The 20,189-nt window shown below is 37.4% G+C and overlaps 2 protein-coding genes across 3 annotated transcripts in view; both read left to right on the top strand.

The window, feature by feature from the left end:
- Positions 1-5,835, top strand: part of ufl1 (UFM1-specific ligase 1) — a 33,034-nt gene extending 27,199 nt beyond the window's left edge. The window contains exons 18-19 of the mRNA XM_067416717.1: positions 1,143-1,323; positions 5,547-5,835. Of these exons, the coding sequence (XP_067272818.1) occupies positions 1,143-1,323; positions 5,547-5,756 (391 nt within the window). The 3' untranslated portion in view covers positions 5,757-5,835. The remainder of the gene's footprint in view (positions 1-1,142; positions 1,324-5,546) is intronic.
- Positions 5,836-9,119: 3,284 nt separating this feature from the next.
- scara5 (scavenger receptor class A, member 5 (putative)) overlaps positions 9,120-20,189 on the top strand; it is a 38,927-nt gene continuing 27,857 nt past the window's right edge. Inside the window, exons 1-4 of one of the 2 annotated variants that reach the window (XM_067416713.1) lie at positions 9,120-9,373; positions 12,103-12,159; positions 12,512-12,636; positions 18,031-18,162. In XM_067416713.1, the coding sequence (XP_067272814.1) occupies positions 12,522-12,636; positions 18,031-18,162 (247 nt within the window). In that variant the 5' untranslated portion in view covers positions 9,120-9,373; positions 12,103-12,159; positions 12,512-12,521. The remainder of the gene's footprint in view (positions 9,374-12,102; positions 12,160-12,511; positions 12,637-18,030; positions 18,163-20,189) is intronic. The other variant, XM_067416712.1, reaches the window with a different exon arrangement.

The raw sequence follows: 20,189 nt of genomic DNA, 5'->3' as shown, positions 1-20,189 counted from the left end.
TATTTTACAGCCATATGGGATCAGCTGCCAGTTATTGGTTGGAAGGACAAAGTAGCAGAAATTGTTTCCATTTCTTGACACTTGCAGACCATTGAAGATTTTCTGTCTTGCTCAGTAATTCTTTGTTTTAATTGATGTGAAGTTTTCCCCAACATAACCCAAGGATATCGAATCAAATAGACAAACATTAGTGGAGATGCATGTGATTACAGAATTGATTCTATATTTTTGGGATGCAAAAGTTAACATGTTAGATAGAAATCAACTGATATATTGTTTTTACCAAATAACCCACACCAAAGATTGCTTTGTGATACAGGCAGGTCTCCAAAGAAAAACAAATTAATTGTTTTAAATGTTTATCTTATTGTACCATGCCTATGTGACTACATGACTATCATGCTATATATATATATATATACACACACCTTTTCTTTTCTCTGCTTTGTTTTAAATCCATTCACAGTCAGAACAAGCTCCATGCTTGGACTGTTTAATTCACCGTTGCACTGTAGAACCACAGGCTTGCAACTGATCGTAAAAATAATCCATATGAAGTGAGCCGTTTAAGCCACATGAAGACTTTATTGTTTTATATGATGGACAGATTGTCAAATAAAAATAATTACGAGGTTTTCGTGTGTGTGTGCATGTGAGAGAGAGTGAGTGAGCATGTTTTTCTGAAATATGAGGACACAAATGTGTATAATGCCATGGGTATGACACAGGTATTACAGGAGAGGGTGAAATATGAGGACATTACCCATGGCCCCACTTTACAAAAGGCTTATAAATCATACAGGAGGAGTTTTATTTGAGAAAGTAAAAATGCAGAATGTTTCTTGTGGCGTGTGTGTGTGAGTGAAAGGTAGTGGCATTGTAAGGGGATAGAATTTTTTTTTTTTACAGTATGAAAATCATTACGCCTTTGGAATGTCCCCACATTCACAGAAACAAACATGTGTGTTTGTTTGTTTATTTATTTAACCGTTACACTGTAGAACTCACAACTGATCATAAAAATAATCTATATGAAGCAAGCCGTTTAATCCACATGAAGACTTTATTGCTTTATATGATGGACAGATTTTCACATAAAAATAATTACAATGTTTTTTGTGTGTGTGTGTGTGTGTGTTTAGGCAGGCTCTCTTTGTGCACCGTCAGGCTCTGTTGGAGCAGTTGAGAGAAGCAGAAGACCCTGCGCTCGTGCTGCATCTGACCAGCGTTATGCTCTTCCAGAACGTCACACACTGCATGCTGCATGCTCCTGGGCGCTGTGTGCCGCACATCATCGGCTTCCTGCAGAGCAAGATTCCTGAGGTAAATATGAGCCCCCCAAACATAGTCTCAGCTAGGGCTGGACGATATGGCCAAAATTTATATCACGATATATTTCTTAATTTTGGTCGATACGATATAATTTCGATATCGATATGAACTATATAAAAGCTTTAGAAAAACTACCAAGAACTGCCACAAAGGATTTCTGTACCTACAAACTTCTGACAAATTAATTTGCCAAGTCTATGAAACCTCCTCCTATAAAACTATATAATATTTTAGAAATAAAAACGGTACAAATAAATTAATGTTCACCTTTTATTTGTATTTAGCCTTTATACGAACAAGAAATGTGAAATCACCATCAAATAAACAAGACTCTCACTTCGCAGACGCAGTTTATTGGGCATTTTCTTTTAAGTTTTAAATTTCAGTGAAGAACGATTCATAGGGCTATATTCTCCTTTTATGCAAAACTATACCTTTATCTACTGATGCACAAAAAAATAAATAAAATAAGACTCAATTCAGTGGCCTATTTGTGCTCTGTTTGAGATGAGTGCACGCTGCTTTTTGCAAGGCTTTAAACACGAGCAAATGATACATTTTCGTGAAGCCATGTCTGACCGTCTTTCACAAGCTTTGAAAGGTAATTTAAACGAGAATGAACGCATTGGTGTTAATACATGACATTGTGTGCAAATGTGGAAAGTATTAAAACAAATGTGCCACTTGCCTCTTACATAAATAGTCTACATGGATTATTTGTAACGCTTGGCATCGTATTGTTAGACATTAGATTGATGCATCTATGTCGATGTATTGTTACACCCCTAGTCGGCACCTCTCCGGCACAAGTTTAATATCAGCCCCATCAGCCCGCACGGGATTCGTATTATCGGGGGACCTCTGGTGATTTGTAATAATTGCAGAGAATGTCTGTGATCTTAATCCCGTGCGAATCGGCCATGTCTGTAATTTGTAAAGTAAAAATTCCCCCGCAAATTAGCCTACCTACCATATTTCGCCGAACACCGAGGTCCTGTGATAACATCAGTCCTGTGCGAATCGACATCTCTGTGATTTGGCCAGGATTGCATATTTATTGCAAATATGCAGGATTAAAATTTTACTTTTTGCAAGCTTTTTTTCTCCCTGTGAGCATTTCTATCTTTATCTTTCACGAAGAATAAAGTCTGCATTCATAATGCGCACCGTTATGAATTCCCGTGCAGCCGCACCCACACGCCCATACTTTCACTTTAGAATGAGTGTCAATTTGAGAGTAATCTGATTGAATGGTGTGTTTAATATTAACATCAATACTGTTCTGAATGAAAAACATAACAGAACAGTAGGCCTATAGTACAATGGCAATCTTGTTTAAATAGGCGCTTTTACATTTAGTTTTGAAACTGAATCTTCCGCCGTATATTGTCAGCTTCCTACTCGTGATAAATGAAATCTGATTCCTGCCGCTGGTCTGAGCTCAGTTCATGGCGTCTGTTCGCTAACTGAACGAAATTATATTTATTTATTAGGCTACTGTAAAATAATCAAAACGATATCGATGCCTGTTTATGATTTCATACAGCTATCTATAACGAACATCATATCCGGAAGAAGTCAGTAAATTCGAGTAAAATCACAGGCTTTGCTTATCCCGTGCGAATGCGCCACGCAAAACTCAGATGTGGAGGAGTCATTTCTAAATCACAGAGGTCCCTAGATAATACTAATCCCGTGCGAATAGTGCTTTAGATAGACGAACCACTTCCACGCCACTAAAGAAAGTTAGTCTTTCTTCTCTTATCAACTATTTATTTCTCCTTACTTGTGGAAGCTCGTTCAGTCACATTTGTGTTGCGGTCAGGGAAACTCTCTTTTTTAGCTAAAACGTGCTTCGTTGGATCTATCAGCCTACTACTGCTGAGCACTGGCTAAGTGTCCGTGGTGTAGGCCTACGTCATCACGCAAGAAGCCAATCGTGTTCTGCTCTTTCTGATGGCATGCGCCCTGAACGTCAGTCATATCGAAATATCGGAAATGTGTTTAAAAATCATATCACTGTTATTGAAAAAAATTATATCGCGATATATATTGATATTGAATTATTGTCCAGCCCTAGTCTCAGCTGTATATTTGAGGTGTGTGGTTCTTCACACAGCTGTATATTACTGACAACTATTACACACAAGGTTTTTGCCCATTCAGAATCATCTTACACTGTAGAAATTAGTGTAAGACCCAAAGTCCTGTTGGGTCACAGCTTAAAAATGGATTGTCTTTTTGAGATACAGCAGAAAATAAAACGATGCTAAATATAAATACTAAAATGCAGCGAATAATTTGTTTGTGCATAGTGAAGCAATGGTTTGAGTTTTAGGAAATGGAAGAATGACATGGAAAAAACGCACCAAATGGAAGAACGAACGAATGAAATGGAAGAACAAACGAACGAATGAAATGGAAGAACGAACAACAAACTAGATGGAAGAAGTAAATACACGAATGAACCAAATGGACAAACGAATGAACAAAGTGGAAGAAGGACCTAAATGAACAAACTAAATGAAAGAACAAACGGAAGCACTAACGAACAAAATGGATAAACAAACGTAATGGATGAACGAACCAAATGGACAAATGAAGAAACAAACTATGTGGAAGAACGAACTAAATGAAAGAACAAACGGAAGAACTAACGAACAAAATGGAAGAACGAACGTAATGGACAAACGAACCAAATATATGAACGAACGGAACAACTAATGAACAAAATGGAAGAAAAAACCAAATGCACGATCAAACTAAATGGAAGAACGAACGATCTGCTGTGACATCATTTCAAACTAAATCAGGCAGGTTTGGTGTTTGTTTCAGGAGTTTGAAACCGCTCTGGCTGGTAAACGGCTTCTTTGACATGGAAGTCTTCTCTGATTTATTTCTTCTGTCTAGTCCTTCGAGGTCATGAGTAAAAACCATAGAGTGTATAAAACAATGGACATCGTGTCCGTAACATCACCTGTAGGTTTCTGGGCTGAGCTGGCATTTTTACTCCATTGCCATCTTGGCTGTGCGTCACCCTTGGATCTCCGAGAATGGGCAAAGAGGCAGGATGTGGGTGGAGCTGAGGAGCCTGGATACTGAAGCCATCAGCAGCTATCCACCTGTCACTCAAGTGGCCACGCCCTTAATTATGCAGAACTATAAGGCTTAATATAATTTAAACGGGCGAGTTATAAAAACATTCACCCCACTCACAGTCCTCATGAAGGGCAAAATTAGCCATATAGACCAAAACCACTTTTTGTACCAGGCTGTAAAAACATGAACCTTGGAGAGCTGCTTTGTTTAATACTGTAAAGCTGCTTGCTTTTAAAGCAATCTTATTATATAAACAGGGTTCCCGCGGGGTCTTAAAAAGCCTTAAAAGCATTGAATTTACTAATTTGGAAATAATACCTTAAAAAAGACTTAAATTTGATGTCTGGGTCTTAAAAATAGTGCTGTATGTAACTTCTCCGTATTGTATTTTTCCTCAAGTTTCATTTTGTCAACCACGATTATTTTGATTAAATAACGTAGTATAAATAAAGAGTGGCAGAACCAATAATTGAGAACGCAACACAGCCCCGGGTCATATTCAGATACCGCGAACACGTGATGCCTTCAGCAAATGAAGATCACAACCGTAGACTGTAACACAACACAACACACACCTCAAGCAACAAGCAAAGGAGAAGCGTGAAAAATGTGCTTTTCTTTACTGTTAGGGATGTGAAATGGGTATTAATATTGGACCCACTTTATATTAGGTGGCCTTAACTAACATGTACTAACATTTTAATAAATCATTTGATACAATGCACTTATTGTGTACATTGTGTTTACATTTTAAAAAATACCTGCATGTAATTACGTCTGTAATTAATTTTTATAGTTACATTTTTTTAATTACACAGTTGACACTTCCCTTACACCTAACTCTACCCGTATCTCAGCTCAATATCAGCAAAGGTGTTTTGCAATGCAATTTGAACACAGTAAGTACATTGTACTTATGAAAAAAATAAGTACACAGTACTTAAGGCCACCTAATATAAAGTGGGGCCTTAATGTTTTATATAAATGGTCTTCAAAAGACTTGAATATAACTTGAAAAATCTGAAGGAACCCTGTATAAAGTGCTGTATCACATGCCAATGTAGTGACTGTACAGAAACACATAAGATACATATCTGTCCCTGTGTGTGTTTTAGGACCAGCACAAGCTGCTGTCTCAGTACCAGAGTCTGGTGGTCAGGCAGCTGATGGTACAGGGCCATGAGAAGAGCAGCAATCTGGGGGACGCAGGAGAAGACGGTCCTGCTCCTGAAGACACGGAGGGCCTCCAGAAAGAGCTCAACAGTCTCACCAGAGACATTAAAGAGACCATCCTTACTCAGAGGAAAGCTCCTGTCACAGAGTAACCCAGCTGTTAGTGTGTCCTGCTACATGATGTATTAGAGCTCTAATTTTAAATGTGTAAAATAAACTGAATGGAAATCAGCCTTGCAACACATTTCCTCAATGAGAAGCAACAGATGAATCTAAATCAAACCAAAATGTATTTATAAAGCACCTTAAAGCTCCCAATTTCAAGGGGATAAAATAAAATACAAATAAAGAAAGATGGATAAAAAAAGCATTTCATGAATTTTACCAATCGGTTTTGTTGTTCCAATTATTATGCAAGTATTTATCATTTAGCATGCATGCTCAATTTACAGTGAGGACAATCGAGGGACTTGTAAACCACGATTACAAAAGCTGCAGACATTCAGCGCTGCTCAAGAAGGAAACATCATGCATTAAATTAAAATGTGTCATGAAATAGCTTCTTTGGGGTGGCACTAAATAAATAAAATACAGTGCAATTTTTATGAACCCTCTTATTTTATTAAAATTAAAATGTTAAAGATTCTGCAAGGTGTATGTCAACTTTTGACCACAATTGCATAAAAACAAAACTAAACCATTTATTTAGCTTATGTTGTAGCCTACACTGTACAAAAATTTCCAGGAATTTACAGGATTAAAGAGTTTTATTTTACAATAAATTACTGTCGTCAGAAATTGACAGTGAAATTATTGCATTCTGGGTAATTTTCTTACAAGTTACTGTTAATCAACAGCAGAATGATGCTGACGTCACAGTAACTTACTGCTCTTGTTTTCCTGTGAGTTCACATGATAAAGTCGTCTTTGCCGCTGTAAGAAATGATATTGTTTAGTGCTGTAATTGTCCTGAAGTCACCATGATGGAGATCAGTGTTACATTAGCTCAGATCAGACCTTGTGTATTCATATTCAAATTTCTGATCTAGCCAAGTCAGAAGTGTGACAAATTTAAATGTTTGTTAAAACAATGACAAGCTAGAATATAAAACAAGCTAACTGACAGATTTTAGGCTATTAGTAGCGTTATTTCAGCCTAAAGATTTACCAATACCTGCAATGCCGCACTGCATGCTGGGTACCTTGGTACTGTGTACTTTTGGTAGAAAGTAGATAATGAACTTGTGAAAATGTGACGTTACCAGTCTTTCTGCAGTGCTGGTTTGACTGAGTACAGAGACTTTAGAGGGTTGCATTCAAACAGTCCCCGTTTACAACGCTGAGCATTGTAGCCAATCACAGAGTAGCCTGTTGAGCGCATGAATGTAGTGGCAAATCAGAGATTTAAGGTATAGTCAGATTCCCCAGTCCATTCAAGGCAAGTTTAAAGGAGGGGGTGAAACACTCAGTTTCAGTCAATCTCATGTCAATCTTGAGTACCTATAGAGTAGTATTGCATCCTTCATATCTCCGAAAAGTCTTTAGTTTTATTATATTTATAAAAGAAATATGGGCTGTACCGAGTCTTTCCGGAAAAAAACGAGCGCCTGGAGGCGTATCGAGTGGGCGGAGCTAAAGAATGACGAGCGCAAAGCGGTGACGTCCTCAAGCGTGGAGAAACCCACGTATGCTATCGATCGGATTCAGCTAATAGATATATGATCCAGAATCAAACTGAAATAAATTGAACAGGAGAAACAGCAGCAGCAGGATGTCCGTCTCTGTGGTATGGACTGTATTTAGTGGCCTGTCAACATTTGTGTGTCTTTACTCGCAGTTTATGAGGACATGATTCGGTTTATGGACTATTGTATGAGACTAAACCTTAGCAGTAGCAAGCAAAACGGTTTTGCACGTCAGAGTCAGACTAGTGTAACGTTATACAGAGAACAACAATGGAGTCCGTTAGCGCATTTGAATGACGAAGCACGCGATCGTATCGTTTACTGATGTTTACTCACGCGACGATAGCCGACAGCACAGACATCTGAAGCAGATTTACTCACCGGCTGCTTCCAAAGCAGGACCGAACCTTTATCGCTGGGACCGCTCCGTCAAAAAACACACTTCTTTGGTATGATTTGGTGAAGTCCTGTGACAGCAGTGAGCGTGGAAATCCGTGATGCTGAGCGAGTGTTTACGGCGTGCATTTCCTCTCTCGCTCTAGTCTCGCGCGCGCGCACCCTACCGGGAGAAGAGCCCGTACGGCCCATACAAGGACCTTCCGCTCTATCGACGTCAAGTCGACCCATACTCGAAAAAAACTCGCCGAAACTTGTAAGAAACCGGAAGGAGTATTTTTGACACAGAAATACTCCATCAAACGTCCAACATTAGTTTTTGAAACTTTGTCTATGTTTAGGATGGGAATCCAAGTCTTTAACAGTGTAAAAAGCTCAGTATGGACTATGGTAATTCAAAGTGCTTTACACAGAAAAGGGAATTAAAAAATCACACAATAAAGGCAAGGATAATTAAAACAGTTATAAAAGGAATTAAAAGAATAAAAAGATGAACCAAAATAAAAACAAGGTTAAATTAAAACAGTTAATAAGATAAAGTGCAATCAGTCGGACGTAGAGTGGCACTGAGCTCATTAGCCAATTACATGAGAATTGTGACATAAACTCACAATTGCACGAAAAAAGTCAAAATCGAGTTTATATCTCGCAGTTCTGGCTTTATATCTCATAATTGCGTGTTATAAAGTCAGAATTGTGCGATTAAAAAGTCCCAATCCCCTTTTTTATTTTTCATTTTGTGGCTGAAATGAGCTTCCATGATATAGACGTTGTAAAAATAAATAAAAGTTTGGAATAATAGTGGAAATAAAGCAGTCGTGGGTGTTTGATGAGGTTGTGAGGGGCCACCGCTTGATTCTGTGACCGGGGCCCAACTTTTGCTGCTGCATCCCTGGAGAAAATACTATATTATTCATATTATTACGATGTGAATATGACTGAAGATCATTATTTCCTATTACCCCACAAAAGTATACTTATATTATAGATACTTAATATTATTCCATAAAAAATAAGAATGGCAATTTTGACTTCGTTTTTTAGTTTCTTTTTTATTAACTAATTATAGAAATCAAATTACAAACATTAAGCCATCACAGTTTGTGGGCAGCATTAATACATCAAATAATTACATATAATATAAAATAAATAAAAATATAAAACAGACCTACAAACTGTTAATAATAAGGATAATGGAAATTATAATTGTGTTGTTGTTGAGTATATATCAGTTATTTTCATAGCTTGTTTTTTTTAACCAATTTAAGAGATTAAAAATGAATGTCAGTTTCAAATTGGAATAATTTGAAACATGGTCTTGATCTGGATTTTGATTTCATAGTGACTTTAAGCTTTCTCGAGCAGCTGGCGCTTTTCTGCTGTGCCTTTATTGATTGAGAGGACTGGGGGTAATAGTCTTCCCAATCTGGCAACCCTGAGAGATCACTTTGGTGTGTTTTCCCCTTTCCCACATGTGGGAGTCGCATGAAATCGGACACTTTCTCCAGCGCGAAGGACGCTTGACGATGGATTGAGGCAGGAATATATTTGCGGTGTACACAGAGCTCACAGAAAGCCTCAGCAGGTCCAGTGACCGTCCAGCCCGACCACAACAACACAACTCGCGATAGCCTCTCTGACGGACTGAGCATCAGCTGAACCTGCGGCTTCACACACACTTGACTCCGGTAATGAAACTCTTTTCTGCTGCTGGTGATGATGGAGCTCAGGGCTGACTGGTCCAAATGACACAGTGTGAGATTGTACAATGTTTACATGTGCATTTTGTGTTGATCAGGATTGCAGTCCACTTACAATTTATTTTTTATTATTGTGGAATTGTATTTTTCTTCCTCGTGACCTAAAGTGTTTGCGATCTATATAGTTTCTATATTTGTTGTTGTTAATCAGTACATGTATTGCAATAATCATTTACAGTCGTCAGTCTAGATTTAAGAAACGCATTGAGGGGGTTGCAATGTGGACCTAGACAATCTTTGGTGTAACTTAAAAAGTTCTGGACAGTGATTCAATATATAAAAATATTTTTTATTCTTAAAATTACCATGTCGGCTACATTCAATTCAAAAACCTAATTGAAACAAAGTATTTTTCAGGTTAACTACTAACTCTCAATACCACGATAAATGTAACGTAATGTATGGGATGAGCAAAGCATTGTTTTTACGCAATAATTGCTCATTAAAGGGACATGCATTATGTAACCAAACGCACAAGCACTGCAAAAAATGCTATACTTATTTTGTATTTTTCTCTTGTTTTCAGTCTAAGTCTCTAAATAAAATGACAAGATTTATTTTTTTCTTGTTTTCTGAAAAATGCAATCAAAATGAAGTGAGTTTTTTCTTAAAACAATCAAACTTATCTTCTAATGGGGGGAAGAAAAATAATCTTGTTTCTGTTTGAAATCTTATTTCTGTCCCAAAAAGAAACAAGATTATTTTTATTACCCCGATTGGCAGATCATTTTGCTTGTTTTAAGCAAAAAAACTCACTTCATTTTGGTTTTTCCCCCCTCAGAAAACAAGATTTTTTTAACTCTTAGATATTTGGACTGGAAACAAGACAAAAATACTAAGTACGAAGAGCATTTTATTCAGTGAGTGAATTTATCTTTATCCTATGGCATAACTAAGTGAGTTATCATCATTTAATGATATACCTGTCCTCTATTTGAAGTCATTCTGATGATGATGGTTATGATTGTGTTATTTTGCTTTAGTTGTAAACCGAATGCGGCAGAAAAAGAATACGACTTCTCATGTAAGATGCAGGCAGTCTGCAATGAGAAGAGACAAATATTAGAGACAGATGTGGGAACCGAAAAAGAGAAAAGGAGGTTTGCAGAGCAGAGAGGTTTGCTTTTTTTTGTCTCCATTATCCAGTAGATTTACAGTAATCTGAGTTGCATAGCAGCCTCATGAGCTCACAGTGCTGTCCACGCTTTGTGCCAAACTGTCAGTGTGCACTTGTATAATCAGAGAGAGCAGATCGAGTGCTTTTTAATGACATTTTTAAACTGGACTCTGTTTGTTTTGTAAGGAGCAAACGGTGCTTACAATGACCATTCAAGCAGAAGAGGATTCTTCAAACTTTGACTTTTGCGTGAGCTTTATCCTCAAAGAAGCGATGCACCGACTATGCAGTGATGGAGAAGAGTCCAGTTCTCTTGATTTTTTCTTTTTTTTCCCATTATTAAAGGGTCAGTTCACATCAGAAATAATATTTTTCTGATAATTTACTCACCCCTATGTCTTTCTTTCTTCAGTTGAAAATAAATTAAGTTTTTGGAGGAAAACATCCCAGGATTTTTCTCCATATAGTGGACTTCAACAGCAAACAATGGGTTGAAGGTCCAAATTTCAGTTTCAATGCAGCTAAAGAGCTCTTAAACGATCCCAGTCGAGGAATAAGGGTCTTATCTAGCCAAATAATTGGCCATTTTCTAAATAAATAAATAAATAAAACTTTATACACTTTTTAACCACAAATGCTCTGTGATGCACCTCACATTACTTCATCACGTCGGAAAACTCTGATGTAGGTTAAAGTACCGAACCAGTGCTAAAAACTCCATCTCATTTTCTCCTCCACTTCAAAATCGTCCAACAATATTTAATTAGTTTTGTGTGCGTGACCCCCCACCCTCAATTCTATATTTATATTTGGTCTGGGGGACACAGAAACTACCCAAACACTGAAAAAATAACCCAAAGAATGACCCAGGATTCAATCCAGGTTTTGGGCAGAAAAAATAATCCAAGAGTTTTTAGAGTGCATGTATTATGTGATTTTTGTACCTTTGTTGATGATTTGTGTAATAATTTACATTTGCATTGTAGGACAATTTTGTTTATGAGAAAGTCAAATGGTAAAAAGTCTAAAGTTGATTAAATTATATATTAAAATTGTTTAAAAAAACGTGTAACACTGCCTTCAGAACTGCCTTAATTCTACGTGGCATTGATTCAACAAGCTGCTGAAAGCATTCTTTAGAAATGTTGGCCCATATTGATAGGAGAGCATCTTGCAGTTGATGGAGATTTGTGAGATGCACATCCAGGGCACGAAGCTCCCGTTCCACCACATCCCAAAGATGCTCTATTGGGTTGAGATCTGGTGACTGTGGCGGCCATTTTAGTACAGTCAACTCATTATCATGTTCAAGAAACCAATTTGAAATGATTTGAGCTTTGTGACATGGTGCATTATCCTGCTGGAAGTAGCCAGAGGATGGGTACATGGTGGTCATAAAGGGATGGACATGGTCAGAAACAATCCCCCACACCATTACACCACCACCACCAGTCTGCACAGTGGTAACAAGGCATGATGGATCCATGTTCTCATTCTGTTTACGCCAAATTCTGACTCTACCATCTGAATGTCTCAACAGAAATCGAGACTCATCAGACCAGGCAACAGTTTTCCCCTCTTCAACTGTCCAATTTTGGTGAGCTTGTGCAAATTGTAGCCTCTTTTTCCTATTTGTAGTGGAGATGAGTGGTACCCGGTGGGGTCTTCTGCTTCATTATCATGGGTCATTATCATGTGCACCTGTTGTTCAATTGGTTGATTGGTTTGTTTGGGTATTTAAGCCGTTTCTTTCACTTCTTTGTCTGTTCTCATTGGTTTTATACGGTTGTTCTCATCCAAGTCTAAGTATAAGAGTGTTTCGTTTATAAAAGCAAAATCTGCTGTAATTAGATCAGTTTCTCCTCTTTATTTGCAACTGTCACTGACAACAGCTTGTTCTGTCCTCGAATTAATCACCTTTTTTTACAATTTGTTTGTCATTTATCCAGTGGGTTGTGAATGGAGAATAAGGCAATGTATCTGACCACCACCAGTGAAGACAGAGATAACTGCTCATTTTATGAGGAGGGCTACGATGGGATGAATCTATCAAAACTCAACCTATGTGAAGAAGGTATGGATCTTCCTTACTATTTCTTTTTTATTTTACCTGCACAGCACACCATCAATCACAGAGTTATTTATGAATCTTCTGTGACTAACTCTCTTTGTATGGCTTGTCTGTCTGACGTCTTTTCATTTCGGTTCTGATCAAGACAGGCCCTTTCTGTCATATTTTCCCTGAAGATCTCAAAATTCCTCTGGTCATTTAAATCCTTGAGAAACCTCAATCAAACCTGCTAAATTTGCTAATTCCAGATCAATTTGTATTGTCTTATTCCTCACCAAAGTTTTAGAAAACGTAGTAGCCTCACAGCTCCAGTCTCTCTAACACTGTCCTAACCAGACGCGATGCGATAAGATTCCAGCAACAAGCAGTTTGTCCGACCACAGCAGACATGACTAATCAATCACAGCCAATTAGAAAAGCATGTAACACGTAGCAGATAGCAAGATAATCGTTTGTAAACAAGTCTCAGGTTGAGCTGGATTTGCAGACATATTGAGATTAAAACACAATGCTGTGCTTCTATATTGGCTCCGACAGGAATGGTGCAGCACACTTATGTGAGTAAAACATGTTTTTTTTATGCAATATTATTGCATTGTTACAGATCGTACTGATTATGTGTACATGACGTGTCTAACAGAACATATGTGTGTGTGTGTGTCCCGCTTATATCTACTGATCAGGCCGGCCAAGTAATTAAAAAAAAATCAGTCATGGGTGGATGAGAGATAAATCATTGTGTTTGTTTGATAAAGACATTTTGAGACTGAGCCCTGTCAGATAATTATTCCGGTTGCCGCTTTCAAAACAATCCCTCCCTCATGTGAACTGACAGCGGAGCTGAAGCTCATTTACAAATCTTCTCCAATTCTAGCTGTAGGCGTTTACTTCCAAGTCTCCAGTGTCACCCCCATCAAAACCCAGCGTTCAGGAGAGAGAGCCTCAAAACCAGTGTAGAAAATAGACTATTACTTATTAGTTATGATGTTTATGAATGTAAAAACCACACGAACGTCATTAGTTGACCTCAGACAACATTATACATTTTTTAAAAAGTGCAGTTCACGACACCTTTAACTCAAATAAATTACTGAAGCATGTGAAACTGAGTTTTTAACACTAAATAAAGCACATAATGAGTGGCTCAGATTCTCATGGTCATGCTTTGGATGCTGTAGTTCCAGCCATGACAGAAATAGAAACCGTTTCTAATTAACTCTAATTAACATGGAAGAGACGTCTTTTATTGCGTGTTGTGGTGTCTCGTCGGGTTAAGAGACGGTGTTAGAAGACAATAAACCCTTTTAACATCGGCAGCTGGTGGGTTATAAAATTGAGGCTCACTAAATTGTAGGTTTTTTGTTTAATTTTGCTAAATTGCTTTGAAATGTTGTATAAAGACAAAGTAAATATAATTTCACACACCTATCACTTAAAGGAAAAAAACCCATCCTGCTGTATATTTAAATGTCTGTGCTGAAAGAGCACAATTGAATGGTAAATTTAATAGTGATCAGTCTCTACCCACTATAATTTTGGTAGTTTCTTGATTTTCAGCAGTAGCAATTCAAAATTATGTCTCTGCGATGATTGGTTGTATACCAAGGTAGGCTAGCCTTTTATACCAATGTATTTTTCTCAAAACTCACCACTGGAAGTAAAACACTAAACAGTGATTGGCTATTTATTTATTTTTTTACCAATGGAGACAAAAGTCTCCAGCTATAGCCTACTCTTCCCGCTCTATCCCCTTCGTTTAGCACAGTTTTCCATATGATTCTACTACATTGGCAGATTCGGTAGCGGTGGTTCACAATAATATTTTATGATCTTACAAAATGGTGAAAAGGCAAACAACAAATACACATTCTGACACGTGAAGTTAAATGAATAAGGAATTTTGTTAACATTGCCCCCTTTTCCTCCTCAAAATCTTGAGTAGGCTGCAGTGGTGTAAAGTATTTGAGTAAATGTAATGAGTTACTGTACTTGAGTATCTTTTGGCTACTTTGTAGTTTTACTGAGAATCAAAGATATTAGCAACTTTTTCTCATAACTTGACTACATTTTTGAATAAGTTAATGTAGTCTAGGCCAGTGGTTCCCAAACCTGTCCTGGAGGACCCCCAGCACTGCACATTTTGCATGTTTCCCTCATCAGACACACCTGATCCAACTCATCAGCTCATTAGTAGAGATGGCAAGACCTGAAGTGGGTGTGTCTGATTAGGGAGACATACAAAATGTGCAGTGCTGGGGGTCCTCCAGGACAGGTTTGGGAACCACTGGTCTAGGCTACTCTTTACTCCAGTACATTTGTAATGAGTAATGCAATTATCCATTACATTTTGCAGTTTATTTCTGCTATAAAGATGTGATATTGCCATGTAAGGGCATTGAAGGTACTACATCTTGTGCGTTTTGCCTTTACTCACCTAAACTTGTCAACAAATGAAACTTTACGTGACTGTGAGTGTGAGTGCATTAGATGGTAGTTGCTGAATCATAGGAGTTTGATTTATGAGAGGATGCCCAAACCAGCCCATCCAGTGTGTGTAGACTTTGACTAGTTGATTGTACTGAACATTATTTTATTTATCTGCTATATTGACGAGACATTTTTGAAGGATGTTGCTTAACTTGTGGCCTTTTTGTGCACTTGAGCTTAACTGAGACTTGCAATTTTGAGGTGTTCATATTTATTTCTCATCTTACAAATCAACTGTTTCTTATTTTCACTGGCGTGTCTCTTAGGTGTTGAGGACTAGTGCATCTTTAAGCCTACATTCAGTACGAGGAAAAATACAGTGCTGCTTGAAAGTATGTGAACCCCTTGCAGAATCTGTGACAATGTGAGATAAGAAGGATCATGCACACAAAATACATGTCATTTTTTTATTTAGTACTGTCTAAAATAAGATATTTTACATAAAAGATGTTTACATATACTCCACAGGAAAAAAAATAGCTGCATTTATAAAAATGGTACCGTTCAAAAGTGTATGAACCCTTGACTCTTAATCGTGTGTGTGTGTTTTGTGATGGTTGTTCTTGATTCTCTTGTTTGTCCTGAGCAGTTAAACTTACTTTTTTTAAACTTACTTAGTTCTTCAGAAAAATCCTCAAATTCTTCAATTTTCCACTATATTAGAGTCAAGTTAACAACAGCATCCGCTCAAATGAGCCAAGATCTGGGAGTAATATGGTATTCTCAGATTAAGTGTGCTCCTGATAATTCATAATAATGTCAGACTGAACTCTAACCAATTTTAGGTTATCTAACCATCTTACTTTCGCAACCTCTCTTTTACTTGAGTGATATTTTATTAGTGTTTCTCTCCTTTTAGTACAGGGTTTGTGTATCACGTGTTATGTGATAGTTTACATTGAAATGAAAAGTATTGCTATATTCACCCTCATGTGGTTCCATCCCCATAGATTTATTCAAAGCAGGAAATATCCGGGACTGTCACCATCACTCACTTTACTGGATCTTTCATATTACACAAGTGAGTGGTGATTTGAGGCGTTTAGTCTATAAAGTGTTTTTCGTAAAATTCTCTCATCATTTACTCACCCTCATGCCATCCCAGGTGTAATTTTTTGAAAAATACTATAAGTACTGGACTTTTTTGTGACTACAACCAAAGACTATAGATAAAGAAAGACAGTTCACTCCTATTACTCATGAATGGGAGAAACTGCAACGCGCAATATGGCGGAATAATAATAATAATAATAATAATAATAATAATAATAATAATAATAATAATAATAATAATAATAATTCATTACATTTATATAGCGCTTTTCTAGACACCCAAAGCGCTTTACATATAGAAGGGGGGAATCTCCTCAGCCACCACCAATGTGCAGCATCCACCTGGATGATGCGACGGCAGCCATTTTGCACCAGAACACTCACCACACACCAGCTGATTGGTGGAGAGGAGACAGAGTGATTAAGCCAACCAGGAGAGGGGGATTATTAGGATCTCTCCTTACTAAAGTAATAGAGCCAATCGCTGACTGGTAAAGTCTTTGCGTAACTGCAGCTGCTGTTAGAAGCTCCGGTTACCATAGAAATCTGAGACTCGCACTTAGGACTGCAGATGCGCATTGGCTCGTCTAGCCTAAAAAAATACGTGTTTTTAACGCTGTTTGAGCATAAGGAACAACATTTATGGGACAGTTCATGTAAGAATTTGTTGCTGATTTGGAATTGTATTTAATTGTGAGTTCGGCAAGCAGTTTTTGAGATTCCAGGATACCCCATTTAAATAGATAGGACTTGTATTCCTGATATAGCTGCCCGGAGGAGTTGCAAATATGGCTGCCAAGTGAACAGACTTCTTCTTGATTGGGACTTTGCTACAACCCAACTGAATACACTTAATTTGTACTTGAAGGGATAGTTCGCCCAAAAATGAGCCTGTGATGTTTATCTGCTGACCCCCAGGGCATCCGAGATGTAGGTGTGTTTGTTTCTTCAGGAGAACACAAATGAAGATTTTTATCTCAACCGTTGCTCGTATAATGCATGTCAATGGGGGTGTATTTCTATGAGAGTAAAAAACACACACACATACGAATCCATATTAAACCCTGTGGCTCGTGACGACACATTGATGTCTTAAGACACGAAACCATCGCTTTCTGTGAGAAACACAGTATTTGTGTTATTTTTTACCTCATATCAGACGAATCTCATCTAGTATTCCCAACGCCATTACTTCCACCGAGTCAGGTCAAAGTCCCTGCGTAGATGCCTCATTCGACCGATCCGCACAGGCACTAATGAGGAATCTACGTAAATATATATATATGATCGCGCCGGTATTTTGAACTTCTTCAGCGGAAGTAATGGCGTTGGGAATACTAGATGAGATTCGTTTGATATGAGGTAAAAAAATAACACAAATAAATGTGTCGTCACGAGCCACAGGGTTTAATATGGATTCGTATGTGTGTGTGTTTTTTACTCTCATAGAAATACACCCCATTGACATGCATTTTACGAGCAACAGTTGTATAATGAGCCAAGATCTGGAAACAAACACACCTCCAACTCGGACGCCCTGGGGGTCAGCAGATAAACATCACAGGCTCATTTTTGGCTGAACTATCCCTTTAAAGTTACTTTAAAAGTTGATGTTAATTCAATTACAGAAAAAATCACAGGTAATCCCTTACTTTACTTTTTCAAGGGAAAAGTAATTAAATTACAGTAACTAATTACTTAGTATCTAGTTACACCCAACACTGCGTACCAAAGCCCAAATTGAAGTATCGAGCTAACACAAGTCTCTTCAAACTGGATTTACCTCCCTAGTCCCTGCTTTAAAGTCTATGCTTTTCCTTTCTAGACTCCCTGTTGATCCGTGTTTATCTTTCACAGTAGGTTCATCAAAGTACAGGAGAAAGACAGAAAAATGCTGTGGTCAGTTGGATTCCTTCACTGCAATCAAATATGCCATTGTGTCCCTTTATATTCTGGTACTGCTCACCATATTTGGCCTCTGCATAGCAGGTAGGCACGTTTTCTTTTTCTTTCTCTTTTTCCTGAACCTTGAACTTGTTTTGGGTCAGTTTATTTCACATGTTTTGCATAATTTATTACTTTTATTAATTGTATTCTGACTTGAAACAACAGGAGAAAAGAAACTAAATGTTCTTGCCTGAAGTAATAAGTAATACATAAAAAAAAATTAAAGATATAGATTTATATGAGAGAGAAAAGCATGCTCAGTATGTTTTAGGCAACAGGTTTTGTTTAAAAGGCTATAGTATTAGTCAAGCCATCACCATTTTACCACTTTCATAAAACAATTACAACAAAGGTAGAACTGCCATGATAAGGGATTGTATTAAACAAAAGCCTTAGCCGTTTAACTTAAGGGTTCTTCAAAACAACATTTGGAGCAGTAGGTGTTACACATGACCAGGAACAACCCTGAAGTTAGAGAAAACTATTTAATCTATCGCACAGCAGGACACACAGCGAGGATTGAGTTATATGGGCTGACTCCCAATGAACCCAAGATACCACAGAGATTTATGTATTTATTCCCTTTGCAAGTGCCAGGCCCGCTCTTCTTACATGGATTACTCTGTTATCTGGACTTCACTTGTTTGACATGATCCAGGATTGTTAGGTTCTTCGAAGCTCATACCGGATTTGCTGTCATAGCAACAGGTCCGTGAGCTCAAACCCGCTCGGGAGCTGCTTATTTCATGTAAACACGATTAGATTGCATCTTTTTAAGCTGAGGAGATATTTAAAGCCTGTCCCAGCCACTTCAACTTTCTTACAAGAGTACCCTAGTGAACCCGGCACAAGAATAATTTAAAATAATGACAATGATTTAAAAAAATAATATCATGATGTTGTGTAGTCTATCATAATATAGACACACGAGAGATTTGATAACACTTTAGTATGGGGAAAACATATCCACTATTAACTCTGACTTTTGCCTCAATAAACTCCTAATTTACTGCTTATTAATAGTTAGTACGGTAGTTTTTGTAGCGTTTAAGTTTAGGTATTGGGTCGGATTAAGGGATGTAGAATAAGCTCATGCAGAATAAGGCATTAATATGAGCTTTATAAGTGCTCATAAACAGACAATATCCTAGTAATATGCATGATCATAAGCAACTATTTGATAGTTACTGAACCTTAAAATAAAGTGTTACCAGAGATTTATATGTGAAGGGAAAATTACCTAATCATTTTATTGGAGTCTTACACACACAATGCACAGTTAGTCTGAGCCGTGCAGTAATTTAAAGGGTGACGGCTATTATGTGTGCTGTTAACAGTCATGTAACAAACAGTACACATTTAATTTATCGAATATAATGGTAACAATTTACTTGACAGTGTCCTTGTTACATATGTTAAATGTACTTACCATAGTAATAATAGTAAATTATGTATAATACCAAAGCCTAATTTTACCCTAACCTTATAGTAAGTACATGTTAATTATTATTACTGTAACACTTTAGTGTGAGGAACACATATCCACTATTAACTATGACTTTTGCCTCAATCAACTCCTAATTACTGCTTAATAATAGTTGGTAAGGTAGTTGTTAGTTTAGGTACTGGATTTGATTAAGGGATGTAGAATACGGCCATGAAGATTAAAGCATTACTATGTGCTTTATAAGTATTAATAATATCCTAGTAATATGCATGATAATAAGCAACTTGTTAATAGTGAGACTTGGACCCTAAAATAAAGTGTTACCAATATGACTAAGTACTTAAATATATCACACTGTAACAATGATGCCTTAAAATAAAGTGTAACCCTTATAACTTTTATGTCATTTTGGTCGCTTGGCTGTTTCCTTTTAAAGGTCCACAAATTCAAGTTTTCCGTCATTGTTTCTGATGTTTGTTGCTGTCTTGTTGCCAGCCAATATATCAATATATTAGTCCAATGAACACAAGAATGCACCGTAATCTCTGAAACTTAATTCAGAAATTTTAAACAAATCCGCAAATTCATTTGAAGAACCAAATTATCCAGAGATCATCCCGAT

The sequence above is a fragment of the Pseudorasbora parva genome, chromosome 15 (assembly GCF_024679245.1).
Source record: "Pseudorasbora parva isolate DD20220531a chromosome 15, ASM2467924v1, whole genome shotgun sequence".
In the NCBI taxonomy this organism is placed as follows: domain Eukaryota; kingdom Metazoa; phylum Chordata; class Actinopteri; order Cypriniformes; family Gobionidae; genus Pseudorasbora; species Pseudorasbora parva.
Note: the sequence above shows the minus strand (reverse complement) of the source record. Positions and strands in the feature narration are given on the sequence as shown.